Source organism: Oryzias latipes, chromosome 2 (assembly GCF_053564925.1).
Source record: "Oryzias latipes strain Hd-rR chromosome 2, Olatipes_Hd-rR_3.1".
NCBI lineage: Eukaryota > Metazoa > Chordata > Actinopteri > Beloniformes > Adrianichthyidae > Oryzias > Oryzias latipes.
The window spans coordinates 51,096,499-51,121,307 of record NC_136238.1 but is presented as its reverse complement, the minus strand read 5'-3'; the positions used below and the strand labels follow the sequence as shown (position 1 = coordinate 51,121,307).

At 41.6% G+C, this 24,809-nt stretch overlaps 1 protein-coding gene and 2 long non-coding RNA genes across 13 annotated transcripts in view; 1 reads left to right on the top strand and 2 right to left on the bottom strand.

The window, feature by feature from the left end:
- Positions 1-4,418: 4,418 nt before the first annotated feature.
- LOC144990510 (uncharacterized) lies at positions 4,419-9,392 on the bottom strand. The gene is made up of 2 exons (XR_013654479.1): positions 9,272-9,392; positions 4,419-9,174 (listed from the first exon to the last, which is right to left on the bottom strand). It is a non-coding gene; the product is annotated as an uncharacterized LOC144990510 (long non-coding RNA).
- A 596-nt stretch (positions 9,393-9,988) lies between these two features.
- LOC144990041 (uncharacterized) lies at positions 9,989-13,102 on the bottom strand. Of its 2 annotated transcripts, XR_013653975.1 has the most exons (5): positions 12,986-13,102; positions 11,765-11,885; positions 11,566-11,698; positions 10,812-10,918; positions 9,989-10,588 (listed from the first exon to the last, which is right to left on the bottom strand). It is a non-coding gene; the product is annotated as an uncharacterized LOC144990041 (long non-coding RNA). The 2 variants fall into 2 exon arrangements; XR_013653976.1 differs by lacking the exon at positions 10,812-10,918.
- Positions 13,103-17,369: 4,267 nt separating this feature from the next.
- LOC144989732 (patatin-like phospholipase domain-containing protein 4) overlaps positions 17,370-24,809 on the top strand; it is a 30,629-nt gene continuing 23,189 nt past the window's right edge. For 4 of the 10 annotated variants that reach the window (XR_013653915.1, XM_078942314.1, XM_078942315.1 and 1 more), the window contains exons 1-2: positions 17,375-18,112; positions 21,509-21,964. Coding sequence is in view for 4 of the 10 variants with exons in the window: in XM_078942314.1 (XP_078798440.1) it covers positions 17,941-18,112; positions 21,509-21,964 (628 nt within the window). In the remaining 6 variants the exon portion in view is untranslated. Of the gene's footprint in view, positions 18,113-21,508; positions 21,965-24,809 lie in introns of all 10 variants that reach the window. The other 6 variants (XR_013653914.1, XR_013653913.1, XR_013653912.1 and 3 more) reach the window with 4 other exon arrangements.

Here is a 24,809-nt window from a genome sequence, read left to right as displayed (position 1 = left end):
TTATTTTTTGGAAACACAATTTGCTAGCACTGCTTACTTTCTTAATCCCATATAAACCTATTCCACTTGATCAATACAAGGGTAGTGTTGCAGCGTGTGTGTGCTGAGCGGGGTGCGAGCCACGAGAGACAAGGGGAGGGGCGAGTGCAGGTGCAGATGGGGGGGGGTGTGCGTGGAATATATTGTGTGTTCAGAGGACGGAGCACTTAGTTAAATAAAGAGAAGGTGTCATTCCCAGAATAACTGTTTTGGAGTCATTCTTAATCCGCTCTGGAGGTTGAGGGTTTCCAACGGGAAGTGAACCCCGAAGGAGAATTCCCTTCGGCCCTGAAGGAAATCTCCCCTGCGCTTCTGACCACGGTCGGAAAGACGAGAGAAAAGAAGGAAGTCTTTGCGCAGCGAAAGGTTCAACAGTAGACAAAAGTTCACTTTTAAAAACACAATTGCATGGATTAATATTAAACTGACCAACGCTTGCAAGAGGGGAAGGTTAACAAAAAAGTCCTCTAAACATTACCGACGTTAAATGCATTTTCCCCCAGATTGGTTCTGTACACTATGCAGCATTTCATGCATTTATACCAGGAATAACACTTCAAAAGTACACCTAAATATCACCATTTTTTATTTCACACTGTACGCTATTTAAAAAGTTATTACAGCCAATATTTTATAACAATGATTTAAATGCAAACTTAGGCATTAACTTGAGCAGCTATGTTTTCCACGCTAACTGTCTCTGTTTTGCAGATGCAGCGGTGTTGCTTTTCTTCTGGAATATGTGCTCATATTCACTGTAACTCTGCAGCAGCACGTCAAGTTCAGCTGGCAAAAAATAGGCAGACCTCTTTTTTTCACGGTTGCCATGGTGACTCGTAATATCTGCGCTCCATTGATAATGGCTTCTTATAGTCGCGGTGCGCACGCTCACCTCCGAATCAGTCCACTCAGAGTTGATTGACTTAACTCTGATCAGCTTCTCTGAAACAGAAAACTCAGAGTTGTTAATCTCTCGATTGACCAACTCAGAGTTCAAGTTTAACCTCAGAGTTGGTCGAACCTCCTTTCTGAAGCAGGCCCCGGAACCATCAGTGACCATCTCATTAGTCTCTGGTTCGAGTTTTGCATCCTGTTCAAAAACACTAGAGGGTTGTGGTCAGTGTAAACTGTAATCGGATGGGAATTAGAACCAATGTAAACTTCAAAGTGCTGGAGTGCCAGCAACAAAGAAAGAGCTTCTTTCTCAATTGTACTGTACCGTATTTGATGAATGGTAAACTTCTTTGAAAAATAACAAAGGGGATGCTCAACACCATGTTCATCTTCCTGCAGCAGAACTGCCCCAGCACCACAATCACTGGCATCGACTTCTAACTTGAAGGGATGCTCAAAATCAGGAGCAGCCAGGACAGGAGCACTGCAAAGGAGAGCTTTGACAGAGTTAAATGCATTCTGGCCTTCAGGCAACCAAACAAAAGGTTTACGGACACTAGTCTGGCTTGTTAAGGGAGCCACAACATCTGCAAAGGCAGAAACCTCGGTAGTACCCCGCCATTCCTAAGAAACGTCGGAGTTCTTTGTGGTTCTGAGGAGCTGGAAAATCGAGGATAGCCTGAACTTTTGCAGTCAGAGGACGAATTTGACCCTGACCTACTTCTTTCCCCAAATAGGTTACAGTAGCTTTACCAAAATCACATTTGGCTAAGTTCAAGGTGAGCGAAGCTCTACTTAGCCGCTCAAAAACACCAGTCAAATGTTTTAAATGTTCTTTCCAGGTTTTAGAATAGACAACAATGTCATCAAGGTAGACTTCACAGTTCTGTACTCCTGAAAGAACTTTGTTCATGAGACGTTGAAAAAGTGGCAGGTGCATTTCTAAGACCAAACGGCGTGACAGTGTACTGCAAAAAATGATCAGGAGTAACGAAAGCAGATATTTCGGATGCACGAGGGGTCAATGGAACTTGCCAATAGCCTTTTAGCAGATCTAACTTGGTAACAAAAGGTGCTGAACCAACTCGGTCCACACAATCTTCCATGCCTGGTAGAGGGTATGAGTCTGGTTTTCTGAAATCTGTGCAAAATCGAACGGTTTTGTCAGGCTTGGGTACAAGCAGACAGGGAGAACTCCAGGAACTGGAACTAGTTATAGCCAATCTGTTTTCCAACAGGTATTTAACTTCCTGTTGGAGCTGTGCACATTTGGTTGGGTTAACACGATAGGCATGTTGTTTGATCAGAAAATGTTCACCAACATCAATGTCATGGGATATTGCAGAAGTACGGGACGGATTATCTGAAAAAAGAGAGATGTGGTTATGGATTAGTCTGAAAATGTCCTCCTGTGCAGACTTACTTAGGTGACTTAGGTAAGATGCTAAATCATCCAGTATTTCTGAATTTTGAAGTCGAGAACATGACGGGACCTGTCTAAGACCGTCACTTTCTGGACTGTACTGAGATGGGAACCTATAGTGGACAGAGAAGCAACAACTCCCACAGTACGGTCCACATAAGGCTTCAACATGTTAATGTGGCACACTCTGGATTTCCTGCATCTGTCTGGAGTGCTCCCAACTTAATCAGTTTCACTGAGTTTTTCTTGGATCATATATGGTCCACTAAATTTTGCCTGGAGACCTGAACCAGGAACAGGGAGAAAGGTGAGAACTTTATCTCCAATGTCAAAATGTCCTTGCACAACCTTCTGATCAAATGTTCTTTTCATTTTTTTCTGTGACACAGACAGATTGCTGCGAGCCACTTCACAAGCTCGATGCAACCTTTCCCTGAAAGAACTAACATAATCTAACACATTTTGTTTGGCATCACCAGAATCAGACAGAATGTTTCAAACGTTTTAAAGGACCAGTGTGACCAAACACGAGCTCTGCTGGGCTGAATCCAGTGGATTCCTGAACTCTCTCTCAGGTGGCTAACATCAAAAAAGGCAGACCTTCATCCCACTCTCTACTAGAGTCTAAGCAGAATTTCTTCAGCATATTTTTCAATGTTTGGTGGAATCTTTCCAGTGCGCCTTGTGACTGTGGATGATAAGCACTTGACAACCTATGTTTAATGGAAAGTGATTTAATAACCTGTCCAAAGAGCTTTGAAGTGAAATTTGACCCTTGATCAGACTGTATGGATTGTGGAAAACCAAATGTGGAGAAGAAGTTAACCAGAGCTTTAATTATAGCTTTGGCTCTTGCTTCTGGGTAGCGTGTTGCAGCACACATCAGGGTCAGAAGGTACTGATGCCCTGATTTGGTTTATGTAGTGGACCCACACAGTCTAGGATGAGATGTTCAAACGTTTCACCTATTGCAGGAATTGGGTGCAAAGGTTCAGGTGGAACAACCTGGTTTGGTTTTCCACTCATCTGACAAATGTGACATGAACGACAATATTTAATCACATCGGACTTCAAGCCCGGCCAAAAAAAATGACGCAAAATGAGATGGTATGTTTTCTTTACCCCCAAATGACCAGATGGTCCATCATGGGCTAGGCTGAGAATCTGTCAACGATACTTCTCCGGTTTGCTGAACAACATTCCATCCCAAATTACCAAGAGCGGGAGGAAACCAATTATGAACCAAAAGTCCATTGTTGAAAGCATAAGATGATTTCTCTTCATTTGAATTAGCAGCAGACAAACATTTGGCAAGAGATGGATCAGCTTTCTGGACACGAACAAATTCATTTTTGTCAACATCAAACGAAAGTGTTGCTTCATTAAATGGCAGGTTAGGCATTACATTTGACTCAGGTTCAGCTTTAGCATGTTCAGAAACATCTGGATTACAGAGAAATGAATCAGACAAATCCACAACATCACTCATTTTTTTCGTCTGTGCACGCGTAACAGCACAAGCAGGAAACAGAAAGGGTTCGCTGGCAGCAACTTGAGCAGGTTCGGGGTTCTGAGTCATTGGGTTTTCCAGAACTTCTGGGGCAGGAAAAACGTTTTCCCCAGCCAGATCATTTCCTAAGATCATGGCAACCCCACACACAGGTAACTGAGCACGGAGCAGGACTTTTGCCGGCCCAGAAAAAAGTGGCGAACATGAAAACACGTTATGCGTCGGAGCCCGAATGACATTCACGTTCACGCCCCACACAAGTGTGTCAAACCCACAGGAAGAATTAGAAGATAATGGGAAAACACTGACAAGGAGAAGGGACTGACTTGCGCCGGTGTCGCGCAGAATTAAAATCGGCACCTGCTCTTCCTCCTTCCCCGTCAGGGAGACAGAACCTTTAAAGATGAAGGGGCGAAAACTTTCTTCCACAGGGATGATCAGTGACAGTAGACGATTTTACAGGACCAGATCGAACAAAACCGACCCCTTTGGGCTCTTTGGGACTTTGATTGTTCTTGTAGTAGCTTGTAGGAATGAAAGACAAGATCGGGGTTCTCTTCAAGTGTGACTTTATTCTCCAACCATGGCCGGCTCACGCCGTGTACAAACTGCCGGCAGCTCACCGTTCAGCTTCGCTGCTCAACCCCGGTGTGGCTCAATACTGCCCCCTCTTGGCCTGAACGGCAACATCTCCTGTGGCTATACAATACCTCTCCCCCCTTAGACTAAAAATACACCTTTTAAGGGGACCACTTCAACTTAAGTAAACAAGGCCCAAAAACATACAATAACATCATAAAGAACGCCGTTACATTCACATTTTTTTTATATAAACTCCAAAACAAATAACCCCAAAAACCCCCCCCAAAAAAATCACGTTACATAATCTTTCATGTACGCTGGGGGCTTCCTGGGTCTCTGTGAACGTCTCACATCCAGGTCGTGGCTCTGTTCTGACCCGCTGCGTCCTCCACTCTCAGTGACTTCCCCCTCACCCTCTGAACTTTTTTCCACACTCAAACCTCACTTGATGGAAGCAATTCCTCATCCTGTATCTCAGCTTCTGTCACCACCCCAGGACCTTCAGACTCCATCCGCCGGAACAACTGATCCACATGGCGTCTGACCACCTGTCTATTGCCCAGAACAACTCTGCAGGACACAGGTCCTGTCATCTCCTCAATCAAACCAGGAATCCACCGTGGACCACTGGCGTAGTTTCTTGTGTACACCAGGTCTCCAGCTTCAAAGGTGCGCTGTCTGCAATGTTTATCATGGTGTTCTTTCTGTTTTGCTTGCCTTCTGGCCACTCTATCTTTCAAGTCTGGATGTACAAAATCCAGCAGACACCTCAATTTTCTGCCCATCATCAGCTCTGCTGGAGACCTCCCCGTAGTAGTCTGAGGTGTGATGCGATAAGAAAACAGAGCCCTGTTTACTTTGGTCTCCAACGTCTCTCCTTTGCTTTTCTTCATGAGTTCTTTAAATGTCTGCACTGCTCTTTCAGCCAACCCGTTGGATGAAGGGTGATAAGGTGCTGCTGTCACATGAGTGATGCCATTGCGACTAACAAACTCTTGAAACCGTTCACTCACAAAACATTGAGCATTGTCCGATACGATCATCTCCGGAATGCCATGGGTACTAAAACTGCTTCTCAAACTCTCCACTGTAGCTGCAGCGGTAGCGGATGCCACAGGATGCACATCTAACCACTTGGAATGTGCATCCACGATGATCAAAAACATTTTTCCCATGAATGGACCCGCATAATCAATGTGAAGTCTCCTCCAGGGTTTATCAGGCCACTCCCAAGGATGGAGTGGAGCGTGTTCAGGTGCCTTCCTGTGTTCCTGACACACCGTGCACGTTTTAACTTTATTTTCTATGTCCAAGTCCATATGAGGCCACCAGACATAACTCCTAGCCAATGCTTTCATCCGGCTCATCCCAGGATGAGCCGGATGTAGCTGCTCTAACATGTAAGGTTGGGCCCTGGCAGGCATCACAGTTCTTGCTCCCCACAAAACACAACCGTCTTGCACACTCAACTCCTCTTTTCGAACTTCAAAAGGCTTCAACTCACTGTTTTTGTGGTTGGGCCATCCCCTCTGAATGTATTCTCGTACTTTAGCAAGGGTTGGATCTTTGGTTGTCCACTTTTTTATTTGCTCTGACCTTAATGCCGGCCCTTGCATTTCCTCCATCATCAATACCTGTTCTTCAGGTGTTTCTTTGTCTGACTCTTCTGATATGGGGAGGCGACTCAACCCATCTGCATTAGCATTTTTCTTACCTTCTCGGTACAATATGACATATTCATATGCCCTCAGCAGAACTGCCCATCTCATTATCCTCTGTGAGGCCATCTGAGGGACCGCTTTCATCTCATTTAACAGACTGACCAAGGGCTTGTGATCTGTGCAAATAATAAACTTCCTCCCGTACAGATACTTGTGGAAATACTGTACTCCGAAAATCACAGCCAGCCCTTCCTTATCCAGCTGAGAGTAATTTCGTTCAGCTGCCCCAAGGGTGCGAGACGCAAACCCAATAGGTTTTTCCTGCCCATCAGGCACGCGGTGAGCTAATACTGCCCCCACCCCATATGGAGACGCATCACAAGACAGAATCAGCTCTTTCCTTTCATCATAATGCACCAAAACACGATCTGACTGCAGCAATTCTTTGGATAGCTTAAACACTCGTTCTTGGTCAGGACCCCACACCCACTTTTCATCTTTCCTGAGCAGCTTATGTAGAGGTGCCAACAGAGTAGACAGATTAGGTAAAAACCGATTGTAAAAATGTAGCAATCCCAAATAAGCTTTTAGCTCTGTCACTGACGTGGGTGAAGGAGCTTCTTGAACTGCTTTCACTTTAGCTGGGAGAGGGTGAAGCCCTGTTTGATCTACTTTGTGACCCAGAAAAATGACTTCCTTCTCCAAGAACTGACACTTACCCCTTTTTAAACGCAGACCCGACTCCTTAAGTCGTTGGAGCACTTGATCCAAAATCTGAATATGTTCTTTTTCACTTCTACCTGTCAAAATAATATCATCCAGATATACGGCTACATTTGGAATGCCCTGTAACACATTCTCCATGGTCCTCTGAAAAATGGCAGGGCTAGAACTCACTCCAAAAGGAAGCCTTGTATAAGTGAACAAACCTTTAGGTGTGTTCACTGTAACATACTTCTTGGCCTCCTCATCTAACACGATCTGCTGATATGCATGACTCATGTCTAACTTGGTGTATTTTTCTCCTCCTGACAGGCATGCAATCAAGTCCTCCTTCCTAGGAATAGGGTACTGTTCTAATGCAGATACTTTGTTCACTGTTAACTTATAGTCCCCACAAATCCTCACAGTACCCTCAGGCTTTAAAATGGGAACGATAGGTGCAGCCCAATCAGAAAATTTCACTGGCTCAATTATCTTCTCCTTTAAGAGCCTCTCTAATTCTTGCTCCACCTTGTGTCTCATAGCAAATGGAACAGAGCGTGGTTTGTAAAACTGAGGATTTGCTTCCTTTTTCACACATATTTTTGCTGAAAACCCTTTCAACTTCCCAAGCTCCTCTTTAAAAACTGTTTCATGTTTTACCAACACTTCCTGAAGTGCCTCCTCCCCCTCCTGCACTCTGTTCACCTTTTCCCAATCTATCTTGAGAGCTTTAATCCCAACAGACTAGTTCCTGAGCCTTTGACCACCACCACCGCCAGATTTTGCACGCTGCCTCCATGTTGCACCTTCACCTTGGCAGCCCCCAACACTGGTACTGCATGGCCCCCATAAGTTTTTAACTTCAAACCACACGTCAACAACTTTGGTCTCTTACTGTCTTTAAACAACCCATCAAAAGATTTTTTTGACATTATGGTGTAACCACAGCCGGTGTCTACTTCATAGGTCACCACTTTACCGTTTACCACCAACTGTGTCCTTATAGGATCTTCGAATCTAATCTCTCATGTTGTACATTGTTTTAACACTCTCTGTCAGGTGAAACATGTCATCCCCTTCACTGTCACTCCGGCTGATCTCCTCCTGCATATAATGCGTCTGTTTCGTTCGTCTCCCACTCCCACCTTTGAGTTGCTTGTTTTTTTCTCTGTCCCCCAGTCTCATCCTACAGACCCTTCTGATGTGTCCCATCTTACCACAGTTGTGACACTTCTCTGAGGCAAACCTGCAGTCATTTGCTAGATGATTAGTCCCTCCGCATCTGAAGCACTTTTTAGAGCCCCCCGGCGGCCCCTGCTGACTGCCGCTCACAGCCAACACCGGAGCTGCTGTCAGACCTCCTCGTCTGTGATCCCCACTGCTCCGCAGATCCTCCATGTCCCGGCTAGCAGCCTCCATGGCCACAGCCATCTTGAACGCCCTGTTGAAGGTCAATCCTTCTTCAGCCAGTAGCTTCCGCTGAATCCTGTCGTCATTGATGCCGCAGACCAGCCGATCCCTCAACATCACGGTCAAGGTGTCTCCAAAGTTACAGTCCTGCGCCAGCTTCCTCAGTTCAGCCACTTAATCCCCCACACTTTTGACGTGCTTTCTGTCCCTCGTATTAAATTTCCACCTCTGGGTTATCTCGCTCGGTTTGGGGTGAAAATGGTCCTTCAACAGGCTCACCAACTCCTGGTACGATCGCTCTCCGGGCTTCACCGGGCTAAGCAGGTTCCTCATCAGCGCGTAGGTCTGCGCTCCCACGCTGCTCAGCAACACCGCCCGCTTTTTATCCGCATCGTCAATCCCATTTGCGATGAAAAAATGGTCCAGAATTTTGCAGTACTCTTCCCAGGACTGCTCCTTGCTGTCAAACTGGACCAACGAACCCACCGTGGCTGCCATCGTCTCCCCCAGTGTCCACACCAACCTCTCTGCTAGCTTGATAGCCACGTGTTTCCCAGCCTCTCCGCCGCCACCTGGTTAACTGTAGCAGCTACCTCCCCTTGCACACGTCGACCCCCTGATTGACCACTTTTATCCTCGTCGCCATATGTAGTAGCTTGTAGGAATGAAAGACAAGATCGGGGTTCTCTTCAAGTGTGACTTTATTCTCCAACCATGGCCGGCTCACGCCGTGTACAAACTGCCGGCAGCTCACCGTCCAGCTTCGCTGCTCAACCCCTGGTGTGGCTCAATACTGCCCCCTCTTGGCCTGAACGGCAACATCTCCTGTGGCTATACAACAGTTCTCCTTTAACAGGAGCACGGGACAGTTAGAGATGACGTGTCCTTTTTGGTGACAGTAGAAGCACTCCCGGCTCTCTGCAGAAAGCGGTTTTGAGCGCGGCGGACTTCTAAAAAAAGATTTGGGCTTTTTAGTGGCAAAAACAGGTGGAGGAGCGTCTGCGCGCACAGATGGAAACACGGCGCGGTGCGTCTGCACAAACTCACCTGCGAGCACGGCCGCGTTGGTTAAGGAGGAGACTTTCTGCTCATTCAAATAAACGAGGATCCTCTCAGGGAGGCAGGACTTCAATTCCTCTAGTAAACCAACTCAGAGTTCAGCAAAGTCATCTGCCTTTCATGCAGCGCACCACCTGTCAAACAGGACGCAAACTCCACCTGCGTTTGGCTGACAGCTTTTCTGCAAGCATGACATTTCTGACGGTAGGCTTCAGGAACCAGCTGGTCAGCTCTCAACACAGACGCTTTTACCTCATCATAATGCAAACTTTCATTCATTGATAACGTTAACTAATAAGATTTACTAAAGAAAATCCTCGTAACAATTTGCACTAACAATTCTTAAGTAATTTTTAATGCGTTTATGGACATAAATTACAAACAATGATCTAGTAAAATTTACTTAACTTCCACAAGTCACATTATGATGGAATCTTAAGTAATGTTTACTTGGTGATATTTCCTTTACAAGGTTCATGTACTTAGTTTAATTAAGTAAAATGTACAATACTTTACTAAAGAAGGTGTTGAAAATATTTAAACTTGTTTAGCTATTACTGTTAAGTATTACATATTACATCTGAGTATTTAAATATGATTTTCAAATATTTTCACCCTGACCCAATCTCCACAGTAAATGAAACAAAAAACATACTTTGCAACTGTTTATTCATCAATGACAAATACTTTGCTCTTGTATTCAGTTTACATTTGGGAGCCAGTTTAGCTCGTGCTGGTTTGCGGCGCCTTCCGTCCGTGAAACCAGTGTTCGACTCCGGGCTGCTCCCTGTTCCCTTCTCTACCTCTGTGCCGGTTCCAAGCCCGGTTTGAGAAGGTTGCGTCAGGAAGGGCATCCGGCGTAAAACATTGCCAAAATCTACCATGCGACTCGTTCGCTGTGGCGACCCCTGATGGGAGAAGCCGAAAGTGGAAGAAGATTCAGTTTACATTTCCTCCAACACAAAATTATCAACCAATACTTTGTCCATGTAATCAATTTAAGTATTCTCCAATAAAAACCTAATTTTCTGTTCATGTAATCAATTAAAATGTTCTAAAACACAAAAATATTAAATAATAATATTAAATAACTTAATATAGTTTGTTCATGTAATCAGTTTACATTTCCTCCAACACAATATCATTAAACAAACAGTCCATAAATCAGCAGAGCACCGGCTTTTGCAGTACTCTGACACTGGGAAAGGATCTCTCTTTGCCATCAACTGGATCTTCTTCAGTAGAATGGACAACAAAGATTTTCATGAGGTCTGCATCATGAAAGGGATCACAGTGAACATCCTCCTGTAACAGAAAAATAAAATAAATGAATAAAGTTAAAAAGCCAATTACATTAAAGGCAGTGAATCAGGGAATTCAGTTTCTGGACTATTCTGAAATGTCATTTCCTCATCAAAACTGTGCCTGGGGTATTTCTTCTATTTCGCTGAGGCATTTAAGTAAGCATTGATTTTTAAAAGAGGTTATTATATGTACTGCAATTTTAATCTAAAGAGAAAGTTGGTACCATGTTTCATTATCTGCAGTGGAGACCAATCAGAGCTCAGCATTCTGTATGAGGGCAAAAAGGCAGGTTCTCCAGTGAGCGGTAGCATCCAGATGACTTTCCTGCAGCTGGTGGTGAAACCGAAACTCACTGAACTGAGAGCAGAGCTGATTAATCTGGTGAACTCAAAAGCAATGCAGAGCTCACCGATACATTCACCAATTTCCAAAAATAGAAAGTCCAAACACACAACATCGATCGGTGGTATAAAAAAAAAAAAGTAGTAATATTTACAACTTTATTCTTGTAAATTTACGCATTTTAAATTCTTACATTTATAACTTTTAAAGTAAAAAAACATGACTTTAAATAACACAAACTTACGGGGGAAAAGTAAAAATGTAGTATGTGACTTTTAAAGTCATAAATGTACAACCGAATTCTCATAATTTGAGTTATAACTTTTTTCTTGTAAATGTAGGACTTTAGTCGTAATCATAAAAGAACAAAAATGTTGTTGCAAAACTGGCCCTAATACTCTGTTGTAGTGTGTGCAGTATGATGTAACTGAAAAAGAGATGGGACTTAGAGTAATCACTTACTCATAAGTAACATACTTAATCATCCTGACTAAGGCGTCTCATCGTGAACAAAACTTAGTGGCACTTAAAACCAATGTTATTTTCTGTTTTAAGTAGTAGTCATGTAGAAAGATGCCATTTAACTGTGCAACACAAAAAGTAAAAGTAACAAAAGTGATTTTGACTAAACCCACCTGTAAGTTTTTGCAAAATCAGCATCATTTTGCTTCCATCAGACCAATAAGTTTTGGTGTGCAGTTGTTGAACATGAACATCTGCTCCACGGAAATGTGTGTAACCATGATCCCATGATGATTCCTCTATGATCTAAAAAATAAACAAATAAGTCAATTTAAGATGCACAAAAATGTTCAAGAATTACAAACCTCATACCTCAGTTTTAGAAAATAAAGCATGAAATCTTTATGTCATGGGTGGACGTCACTACTTGAAGCCTTCGGCTGGAGAACCTCCACGTCCTTGTTCCTACTGAACTGTCCCATGTATTAGCATCCTAAAGAAGAACAAAAAAAGAAGAACATCAACACAATGACACACAGAGAACTTTAAACAAACACATGCATAAATATAATTTCATAAAATGTTACAATAATTGATTGCTAAAATTAGTTTTATTTTCTACTTGCCTGAATGAAGCTGTTTGTTTCCCAATCCAATCTCTTCTCTGGTAATTCATCCACTAATAAGTATCTCCTGTTGGTAAAAATATGTTTAGATAGAACCTGCATTAATTCAATTATTAGCTTTGTATTATTTGACTAAATTAGAAAACTATATAAACATTTATATTCTGTTTTGAATTAAGTGCACACAATTAAAGTCTCTAAGTAACACTTTCAATGAACGTGTCATTTGGCTGTGATCATCCATTTCACCATAGTTTTAAAGCATCCTTCTCCCTCAGTCCTCATCTTGACTTTCACACTTTACTAGGAGTTTGCAGCTGTGGCTAAAAGCACCTGCGGCTCCTGTACAGTCTCCCCCCACACCCACCCATCCCGCCGCCCCTGTCAATTCAAATGCTCGCGCTTTTGGACACATTTTTGGTTTCTGCGGTCAGTTCAAATTCAGCCATCGACAGTTCAGAACCCCACCCCCGTCCCGGTGGTCGACAGTTCAAATTCAGCGCGCTATTATTACATATAACCTCATTTTCTACGGTCGTCAACAGTGCGTTTTAACTATATATATATATATATATATATAGCTGTGTATGTATAGCATATATACACAGCTATATATATATATATATATATATATATATATATATATATATATATATATATATATATATATAGCTGTGTATGTATAGCATATATACACATTTTTTTCCCTACACAAATTTTGTTTATTCAGTCTCGTTTTAACTCCCGCTAACTTGAGAAAGTAGTAAGCTAGCAGTTACCCTGACATTCAGCGAATAAAACCACTCAACTACAAAAGGGGTTTATTCAGACATACCTTTGGTTTGTCTGAAGATTAATAACCCCTCTTGTTAAAGCAAAATATGTCCAACACAAGAGGCCCTCAGCTCTCATCTGTCTACCCAGCTGTTGGACAGGACAAGCTAAAAAAATAAAATAAAATACTTACGGTGATTATGCAACGACGCGACGGCGGCAGAGGGCTTCCTGCTCTGCTCCTCCGTTCATTCCTCTGCTCCTTCCGCTGGAAAAAAAGAGGGAAAAGAAGGCGCTGGCCGTGTGCGCATGCGCGCAGATCATTGCACAACGACTGAAGTTTTTCTAGTAAAACTTACAAAATATTAATGAATGCTGCCAAAGTTATTTGAAAAATTTGAAAGGCAGTTCTTACTTATAAACAGTTTGTCATTACTCATAAAAAATATGTAAAATGTAAATTCTTTACTCGAAAAATCTTTGTATTAGCAAAATATTCCAATTATTTTGTAAATATTACAAGGAATAAATACGTATATATTACTGGAGCGACTCCCGCCTGAAGTAATGTGATCGGGTCAGAACCCGAATCAGGAACAGAGGCAGGAGCCTTCGCCCTCAGCCCCGCTCCTCGCTCAGGTCCAGTGGCATCCACAGCGCCGATAGCAGCCTCCACTCCTACACCGTCAGTGATGAAAAGACCAGAGTTGGATGGGAAGTTTCTGACTGTCAAAATCACAACTGAGTCAAAATGGGATCCCTCCTAGGCTGGAACATATTTTATTAGGAACAATGAACCAAATACTATTTTGATTCCTAATAAATGATTTGAACCAGTTTATTTTTAAGGCTGTTAAAGTCTATGGCTTGTAGATCTCCATCCTGGTATTTTTACCTTGTTTTACACGATGTGTTTTTATTTTCTATATGAAGTTAATCTGATTAATAGATTTGATGGCTTGTTTAGGGACACCTATAGAATAGGTGGGATATATGAATCTGGATATGCTTCCAGTTTTGGTGAGGAGAATTCTACCAAAAATAGAAAGATCTCTCTGTGTCCAGTTATTCAGCAGAGACGAACATTTCTCTAGTTTGTCCCAAACATTCAGTTTTTCCAAGTCTGTTTGGTTTGTAGTTCTATGCATTCCGAGGTATTTAACTGTGGATTTAATGGGAATATTATAAGCATTCAATAATGTACATGGTTTAATGGGTAAGATCTCACATTTGTTTAGGTTCAATTTGAGGCCTGAAGCTTTTGAAAAGATGTCAATAGAATTATGGGATGTCATGAAGATTATTCAGGAAAATTGTTGTATCGTCGGCTAATTGGCTTATTGAAAATTCAGCATTTTAACTGACAGTTTACCAAAGTCAGTATGTTTGATGAGCAAAGACAGCATTTCTGCTGCTGCAATAAAAAGAAGGGGTGAAATGGGACGACCTTGTTTTCTACCTTTGCTAATGTTAAATCTGTGAGACGTCCCCTGAGGTAAACAAACAGAAATACTGGTTTCATAATAAAAAGTTTTAACTTTATTAATAAATTTGTTACCAAAACCAAAGAATTGCAGAGTTTGAAACATGAAATGATGCTCAATCATATCAAAGGCCTTGTAAAAATCTAAAAATAAAATAAAACCGTCTGTATCTATGAGATGTTCATAGTCAATCAGATCCAGAACAAGGCGTAAGTTATTATGAACTGAGCGACCTTTAATAAAACCAGACTGCGTTTCAGAGATTATGTCTGACTTGAGTCTGTTTGCAAATATATGCGTTAGAAGTTTATAGTCAGTATTTAAAAGAGTTCTAGGCCTTAAATGATCTAGAAATGTTGGGTCTTTACCCGGCTTGGGAATAAGGGTGATTACACTTGTATGTGTTAGAGACCCATTTTGAATAATTTCTTTAAACATTTCAAAAATTAAATCTTTGATCTGCTCCCAGAAGAATTTATAAAAGTTACTGGTCAGTCCGTCACATCCTGGAGCTTTATCCTTGGACAGACAGCTTACAGCCTTCTCTAATTCCTGCAAAGTTATTTCTGAATCACAAGAGTTTCTACAATTGTCATTGTAGGAAAAAATCTGTTTGCTTTTTCAGTTTTTCCACGCGTGTTCAGAATCGGGAGATAAAAAGCCCAGGACTCAGCCGGATAAATCAGCTAGACGTCAGAAACTCCACAGCATTCGCTGGAGGAAAAGGTCAGCTAGTTCCTCCACATGGGAAAGGTGTTGTTGGGTCCTCCACAGATACGGTTAAAATATGGTCCATGACAAGCACTTTCAAAGCATCTGTGTCTCTCATATCTGCAATCATAAATTAGCCTAAAGAAACGTCAAAAGGGGTGAAAACAGTTCAAGGAACGGTCACGACACACTAAAGATTAAAACTTCAATGTAATAAAAATGAGACTATTACTCTTCATCATCAATCCTAGGAATGAAATCTTTAATTGTCTGGAAAAATGTATCAGTGTGGGATTCAGAATAGGATGACGAGTACAAATTACTATCAAATGAGCTTTAGTTTGGTTAAATATACACAAGAAGACCTGCTGTAATCCCTAGTATTGTAAACTACAATTCTATATTTTATTTCTCTCTTCTTTGTGTTGTTACTATGTGTATGTGTTTGTTTAAAGTTCAATAAAAAAAATAAAAAGGAAAAAAAAAAACCTGCTGCAGACGACAAAATGGCGCCCTAACAGCATTAGCCGGAACCAGAAGTTCATGTCCTGTCCCCCCTTCTCCTTTTTGGTTGAAAAATACTTTTTTTGGTCGATAAAGACTAGTCACATCGAACTATGGTTGATATAAAAAAACACGTTTATACCTTTATTTGCCAGTAAAGTTTAAAAAATGGTTGTTTCCCCAATGAGTTCTATCACTAGAGGAGACATCACGTGGTTCCTCATGGGAGGAGAGCACCGCCATCTTGGTGAGGTCGAGTCACTGCTGCAGTGAATGCATGTGAACACATTCTTTGCATAATGTCAGTTCATTGTTTGGGTTTCAACTGCCAAAATCAGAAAAATGAGTCCATGATGGAGGAAGGTACATCATTTCACAGGTAAGTATTTTAATTCTTTTCTTTTAATGCTGCAGGGGCTTTATTAATAGTACACATGTTGACATTCATGATGCTGCAGGGCTGTTATCAACATGCTGCATGATGTACGGAGAATTTGCTGTCAATATAAATGTACATTTTATTTTGCTAAACCTGTACACAGCATACTAGGCTATTTATACAGATTTATACATTTCTGACTCAGTGACTGAGTCAGGTTTCCAATGGACTCAGACTTCAGGAAAAAGTGGATCTTGGCTATCAAAAGAGTTAACCCAGATGGATCACTGTGGTACCAACTAGTAATACAGTCTGGATATGTTCAGAACATTTGTGGAAACAGATTTAGATGAGAGGCCAGACTGTTTGCTTGAAACCCGACACCATAACATCTGTGTTACACAAATTGATCACATGAATCAGTATGAATCTGGAACATGAAAGGAACAGCTTCTTCCCAAGAGCAGTGAGGTCCATCCACCCCCCCCCCACACACACACACATCACACAACTGGGTCAACGAAACCGCCCCCTCCCCCCAGACTTAACATAACCCACTAACCCCTGTCAGCACACAGCTGACAATGCTCTGACTGTATTTTAAACTATGTATGCAATATTCATGCTGTATGTGCAATATCCATTCTAATGTGGAATACCCACTCATGTGCAATATTCACCCCGCTCTACTGTACAGTATTTATGTATTTATGCCTTAAATAGCTCCTTATTCTTATTTTATTTTATTCTACCTTTTTATATTGTTGGACAAGAGTTGCTGGAAAAAATTTCATTGTGCACTGCAGAATGATAATAAAAAGATTCTGAATCTGTTGTTTTTCTTTGTTGTTGTTTTTTAGGGGTTAATCTATTGTTCACTTTTGGACTTCTTTTGAATATTATTATTATTATTATTATTAATAGATTTATTTTTATTATTAATTATTGACCGATTGAATTATTTATTGTTATTATTTATTGTTTGTATTGACTTTATTATTATTATTATCATTATTATTATTATTATTATTATTGACTTATTGTTGGGTTTTTCTAAATAATTTAAATTACATGTCAAAGAGGTCTAAAACTCCTAAATGTTTACAAATTTTATTTTTTTTAATTCTTTGTAATAATTTTTTTTTTTAAGAAGTCCTGCAACAATGCATTTTCATTAAAGTGTGGGCTTTTAAGGCTGACTGTTTCTCTTCTTTAACAACAACAATTGATGTATCTATATTTATCTATCTATCTATATATATATATATATATATATATATATATATATATATATATATATATATAGATAGATAGATAGATAGATAGATAGATAGATAGATAGATAGATAGATAGATAGATAGATAGATAGATATATATATAATGTATTTACATATATGTATAAATATATATAAATGTAAAATTATATATAGTTTAGCTAATTATACACCACTAAAATCAATAGAAATCATCGTCCTGTGGGCGTCGTCGACCTCACCAAGATGGCGTCGCGCTCCGCCAAAAAGTGGGCGTGTCTACGGAGCCCGCCACGGTTTACTAATCCGTGCGCACAGTTTAGTATTCAGTGAGCACAGTTTATCAAATTTTTATTTTTATTTTTAACAACTGGTACCCGGAGGGCTCCGTATAGGCTCCTCTAGCGATATAACTAATGTCCCCCGCCATCGACATCCTTATGTGAGCGACAGACAACCCTCCACACCAGCTGGTGGCGCTAAAGCACCATGACGCTGTTAGCCAAACAAAGAAGAAGAACAGCACGAGGCGCTAGCAGCGTTAGCTTGTTAGCAGGCTAGCAGCGTTAGCTTGTGTTGAGAGGTCGGTGGTGTTTTGTTGGGACGTTTGTGAGGTTTTTGGACAGAAAGGACGATACGTGGTTCGTGTGGGAACTCTCAGCATTTTCCAAAGTGTCGTAAATGAGTGAAGAAGTGTTGAACGGAAAGACAACGTGGATTGCTGTGATTGTGAGACTAGCAGATGATCGATCGGAGCTGCAGTGAAGAGGACGGCGGTGTTTGTGGGAGTTGGAGCTGAAGATCGGAGCAGGAACCATGTCTTCCCTTCAGTCTCTGAGAGAGTTGATCAGCGAGCGACTAGCTGCTGCTGCTGAAGAAATCTGCAGACTCTGTGAAGGAACCATCGTCCAGTACGAGGAGGAGCTCTGTCGTCAGCGCAGACTGCTGGATGTCATCTGGAAACCACAGCTGCAGCTCCACCACATAGGTATGTCACCTTCAGCAAACAGAGAAGACCTTTGAGATTCATGCTCTTCTTTACTGCGGTCAAGTGAGCCGACATCTGTGGAAGTGTGGTCTCTCTAGCTGTCACTGACTTTCTGCATGCGCATTACATCATAGTTTACGGTCCACACGGCTGGAAAGACGGTATAAGATAGTCAAAGTCAGGTTTATTTGTCAATTTCTTCACATGTTCTTGACATACAAAGGAATCTAAATTACGTTTCTCACTGTCCCGTGCATTGACATAAACAACAGTAAAGTGCAGATCCACTACAAAGAAACAGGCCTAATCTCTAAGTAATGATAAATAATAAAATGTGAAAACAATAAATATGTGAAAATAAGGTGCAGGTTGTTTAAAGCAACATGAGCCAACTGTGTGCATTTACAGGTAGTGTACTGGGAGGTACACTAGTTGTAGGTAAGGTAGTTGGTAGGAATAACTGTTATTTACATGTGCAGTTGCATATGCAGAGGTAGTTATTTGAAATCTCAGTTTTAAGTGTTTGTCCTTCAACACTTAGTGGAGGAGGGGTGTTTGTCCTATTCCGGTGGTCCTGCTGGCTGGCGCTGTGAGTGGGGAGGGAAGTGAGTTCAGCAGTCTCCCAGCCTGATGGATAAAGCTGTTGCTGAGTCTGGTAGTGCAGGAGCGGAGGCTCCTATATCTCTTTCCAGAGGGCAGGAGGCTGAACAGACTGTGTGCAGGGTGGCTTGCTTCATTTACGATTGTGATGGCTTTGCGGGTGAGGCGGGTGGTGTATATGTCTTGCAGGGAGGGGAGTGATACACCAATTATTTTCTCAGCTGTTCTCACTGTGCGTTGTAGATCTTTCCTGTTTTTGTCCGTGCAGCTCCCCCCCTGCACAGTGATGCAGCTGGAAAGGATGCTCTCGATGGTTCCCCTGTAGAATGTTGTCAGGATGGGTGGTGGAGCACTGGTCCACTTGAGTTTGCACAGGAAGTAGAGGCGCTGCTGTGCTTTCTTGGCCAGTGATGCAGTGTTGGTTGTCCAGGAGAGGTCCTCACTGATGTGCACCCCCAGGAACTTGGTGCTGCTCACCCTCTCCACTGCAGCACCTTCCATGGTGAGTGGGGGGTGTTGGGTGTGGCCTCTCTGGAAGTTGACAACAATCTCTTTGGTCTTGCTGACGTTAAGCGAGAGGTTGTTGTCTTTGCACCACATGGTCAGGAGCTCCACCTCTTTTCTGTAGTGGGTCTCATCGTTCTTGGTGATTAGCCCCATTAGTGTTGTGTCGTCCGTAAACTTCACAAGGTGGTTGGAGCTGTAGGTTGGTGTGCAGTCGTGTGTCAGCAGGGTGAACAGCAGGGGACTGAGCACACAGCCTTGAGGGGCCCCTGTGCTCAGGGTGATGCTGTTGGAGATGTTGTTGCCAACACGAACTGCTTGAGGCCTCTGGCTGAGGAAATCCAACAGCCAGTTGCAGAGGGAGGTGCTAAGCCCAGTCTGTCCAGTTTGCAGATGAGTTGTTGTGGTATTATGGTATTAAATGCTGAACTGAAGTCTATGAACAGCATTCTCACATATGAGTCTTTCTTGTCCAAGTGAGTGAGAACTGGGTGGAGTGCAGAGCAGATTGCATCTTCTGTGGATCGTTTTGCTCTATATGCAAACTGGTATGGGTCCAGGGTGGGGGGTAGGTTAGATTTGATGTGTGACATGACTAGTCGCTCGAAGCATTTCATGATAATGGGTGTCAGTGCCACAGGTCGGTAGTCATTGAAGCAGGATGGGGATGATTTCTTTGGCACAGGTATGATGGTGGCCGTTTTGAAGCCTGAAGGGACAATGGCTTGTCTCAGGGAGATGTTAAAGATGTCTGTGAAAACTTAGCATCACAGTGAGGTGATCAGAGGCACCGATGTGGTGGAGGGGGGAAGCTTTGTATGCTCCTTTGTGCTGAGTGTAAACAAAGTCCAAGATGTTGTCCCCCCCTCATTGGAAAATGGACATGCTGGTGAAATTTCGGGAGAACAGTTTTAAGATCGGCATAATTAAAATCTCCTGCGAGGATGATGAAACTGTCTGGGTGTGCTGTTTGTTGTTCACCAATGGCTTGATACAGTTCGTTCAGTGCCGCATTTCTGTCGCTGATATTGTTAGTTGGGGGTATATAAGTAGCAACCAGCAGGATCGAACTGAATTCCCTCGGCAAGTAGAAGGGGCGACACTTCACGATCAAAAACTCCGCCAGTGGGGAGCAGTGTTTGCATACTACAGTGGCATCTCGGCACCAAGCGTCCCGGATGTAAACACAGACCCCCCCCCCCCCCCCCCCCCCCCCCCCCCCCCCGACGATATCATCGTCCATCCCGATGGTTGACTGCAAACATCGTCAACTGCCAATTTGGGGGACATCGCCCAATCCTAGTACACACCAGGACGAAAGTCGGCGCACTTTATTTGCCAGCGTTTTTCAACACGTTTTGTGTGTTCACACCCAGGCGATTTTCACTGACGATGAGCCGAGCGAACATGCAAATTCATTCTTTGACATTAGATGGCGCTTAATGTAAACAGAAACACTCCTGTACACAAGGTGGCGCTGCGCAACTTTACGCTTCTCAAAGTGGCTTTTTCACTCAGAAGAAGAGAGCAAGTATTTACGCTCTTCAGAATCAAACAAAGAAAACATGAATATTTCCAGCACCAGTAGCTCCAGCTCCAGCGATGAAGAAATGATTGTTCTGTTGAATGATAAAAGACGCCGATGTTGGGTACATCCCATAGTTACGAGAAGAGAAGAACATGGGGAGTTTTAGCAACTGGTACAAGAGCTGAAAATGTATCATGAGCGTTTTCGGGGATATTTTAGAATGTCCGTCATTATTTCTACGCGGCAGTGTAGACGCTACTTGGCGTCTATCTTCTTCGCTGGTATGTGTGCTCAGAAAGGCAGTTTTGTGTTTGAGCGCCCCCAAGTTGTGTTTTACTGTAACTTCCATTCTCATTGGTCGTACAGTTTTTGACGCGGCGCGTCAAACCAAAAAAACGAAACCGAGGCGTTTTTTAAAAAGTGACGCTTTGACGCGTAGCGTTTTTCGCGTCGGTGTGCACACTCACATTGGTGCCCTTTGTTTAGTCACGAGGCGTTAAACGTCGGCGAATATTGAGGGTGAAATTCGTCCCAGTGTGAACAGGCCTTTACTCTCACAAGTAGAATTCACCAAAAAGTTACTTAATTAAATGTAGGGCGTTACTACCCACCTCTGCATATATATTTATTTCAACGAGTCTCTTCTGGTCTTCCACACTCCTCAGACATTTTCTCCAATGATCACAGAGTGTATTGATGCTTGAAAAAAACCCAAAGTCCTGTAAACGGATAAAAGGCTCCTTGTTGTGTTTGTGTCCGTGCAGTCCTCCCCCAGCATTGGATGTCTGAAGAAGATCAATGCAACCAGCAGATGAACTTCAGAGTGGAACAGAAGGAACCAGAACCTCTGCAGATTCAAGAGGAACAGAAGGAACCAGAACCTCTGCAGATTCAAGAGGAACAGGAGGAACCAGAACCTCCACAGATTAAAGAGGAACCAGGGGAACTCTGCATCAGTCAGGATGAAGAGCATCTTCATCTGAAGCAGGAGACTGATACCTTGATGGAGATTCCTACTTATGAGGAAGATGAGAACAGTGAAGCAGATCTAAAGAATCAGCAGAGCTTTAATGTAACTGATAGTCAGGATGAAGAAGGAAACCAACATGAAGAATCAACATCAACTACAGATGAAGAGACAGACCAACAGAACAGAGATCAGAGGAAGAGGAGGGACAGAAGTCATGTCCAAAGTGTGGCCAGCTCTCACATGTCAGCAGGTCAGTGTGACTCTGATCTTCATCTCCACACTATCGGTATGTTCACTTCAACAACGGTTCTATCTTGAGCTTCAAGCTCTCCAAACATGCAGTCCATCAACAGCGTGTCCTGGAAGAGTCTCTTCTGTCCCTTCCAGTTGAAAAGACAGAAGACATTGTTGGTCAGTGCAGCCCACAACATTCTTCAAATCAGATGATCTTAGTTAGTCCCTCCAGCTAACGACAAACAGGAAACCTTAACAGATCAAAGAGAAAATTGTTAGCAGATAAAAAAGTCCAATCTGTTTTGTCGTCTGTGGTTCTAAGTTTGTAGTTCAGTTCTTTTCAGCAGATTTCTCTGTCAAACCCAAAATCCATCTAAACCTCTTTGATGTCTCCATGTCTCCAATTCCAGACATTCAGACAGATTCTATTTCCAAAACGACATTTCAAGCTAAAACCCAAAGACAGGGTCCTGCTCATGGATCTGCAGACAGAAAAGATTCAAACCTGAACACATCAGTGAAAAACTGCTTAGTGTCAGAATTGTTCTCCATCTTTTCTGGACTGATTCTTCCTCCAGTGCAGCTTCATCTTCATCAAACTGCTCCTCATTGGTGGGTGGAAACACAACAGGGAGGTTTTTCTGTGTCCAGTTCAGCTCCATGAATGTTCAGGCTGTTTAATCTCAGTGATTTCAGTTCTGCTGAGATTTGCTTCACTTCCATAAGAACCTCAACAGCATCAGGATCATTTTGTTGATGGTTTGTCTGTGGAATGACATTTCATACTCATAGCTTCAGTGGAGATCAAGAGTCTGGAACCTTTAACACTAAAAGAACCATTTGATCCAGTTTCTTCCAGACCAAAACCCAACAAGAGCCACAAAGTTCCACTTCACTGTTTAACAAAATACTTTATATTTCTGTTTTTCTGGCTGTTAAGACAATCATTTATTAAATGTAGCTTTTAATAATGTCAAAAAAATGAATTATGACAGTTTTGTCAGAACTGTCATGAGATTAATTTTTTTGTGATTAATTAATCATTACCTGTTATTAAGTAATTTAATCATTCTTTTTTTTTCCAACAATATTTTTATTTTATTTTTTGCATTACAACGCACATTCACAAACAAACAAGCATTTAAAAATAAAAATGTGAAAAAAATGTAAAAAAAATTTCTCAGACACCGTAAATTCTTTGTCTTATAAAATACTCAACATGGGTTTGAACACTTGGACACAAAACCTTGATATACTTTCTGCAGAGACCTGTTTTTCTTTGAAAAATAAGTAGAGATCCAGCATAGAGTTCAGTTCAGGCTGAAGTTTTAAACATCATCACTGTCAGACAGATCCATGTCCTCAACAAATGCTAGAAATGGTCTCCAAACAGCTTCAAACAAGTTCTTCTTTCCTTTTAACAAAAATGTTCTACCTTCCATCGGCAGTACAGTTAACATCAGTTTAGTCCGTTGTTTTAGTGTTGGTCCTGTGCAGTTTTCCAGTTAACTGCTATTGACTTTTAGCCTGCAATAAACACATGTCTATAAGTGATTTTTCTGATCTAGAATATCTATTATTCTGGGGATAGATTCCCAAAATAAAGCAGACTGGTTTCAGTGTTATTTTATTTTGAGATCATTTGTTAGATAGTTTCTCTGATTACAGACCAGAACTGTTTTATTATTCTCCGTATACAGTGACAAAGTGTTCCTTTTTCCTCATTGCATTTTGAGCAAGTATCTGGAATTTTGATGTTTAATTTATTTAATTTAACAGGCGTGATGTTAACGGGCATCAAGCATTTATACTGTAAAAGCCTCAATCTTGAGTTTGTTGTTAGCTTTTGTGCCTTAGCGCAGGCTACTCACCATTCTTCCACTGATATGTCTGTTCCCAGGGCTTTTCTCCATGCATCAAGTTTCATATTTGAATTTCTTTTTAGTTTGTAGGTAACAAATTATAAAATTCTGAGATAGCTCCTCTCCTACTGTCTTTGGGAACCAGTTCTTCTAGTTTAGACTTTTGTGGCTTTAAAAGAGATTTTTGTTCTGTTCTAATATAGTTTCTTAATTGTAGGTATTTGTAAAAGTGTTTTCTATTAATATTATCTTTTGATCGTAGCGTTTCGAATGATATCATGTCTGAGGCTTCTCTTGGATACAGATCTTGAATTTTTTTTTCCAAACCATTCATTGCCCATTGTTTGAACACTGCATCTGCTGTGCTTTAAAATGCTGGTTAGCTCTGATAGCGTATTTTGTTCTTTCATTACTTTTTTTTTACACTATACCAAACATTAATCGTGTTTTTAACCATTGAATTATTAGTTTTCTTGTTCAAGTTAGCTTCCAAGTTGGAAAATATATAAAGAGGTAAAGATGGGATTAAAGTTTTATTTTCCATTTCTGTCCATTGTGGGGCATCTTTTTTGTAAAATAGTATTACAGACCCAAGCTGTGCAGCCCAGTAATACCACATCATATTATGTTAGTCCTCCTTCACTGTAAGGCGTATCCTAGATTTTTTATTTTTCCATAAAAAACACAGAATCATTTGTTTTATAGTTTTGAACCAGCCATCAAGCGGTGGGGGGGGATATTTTGAAAAACACAGTAGTTTTGGTAAAATGTTCATTTTGTAGACATTAATTTGACCGATCAGTGATGTAAGAAGCTGCATCCATCTATTAATACTGTCATTTATTTCTTCTGTTATAAAGTCATAATTATTTTTTAACTGTTAGAGCTATGTTTGGAAAAATGTTTAAACCTTTAATATGTAAACAAATGGACTGAGTTGAAATTATTTATTAGTGCTGGTGGCCTTTCTTTTTTATTCTCATTCAGCAGTAAAATGGA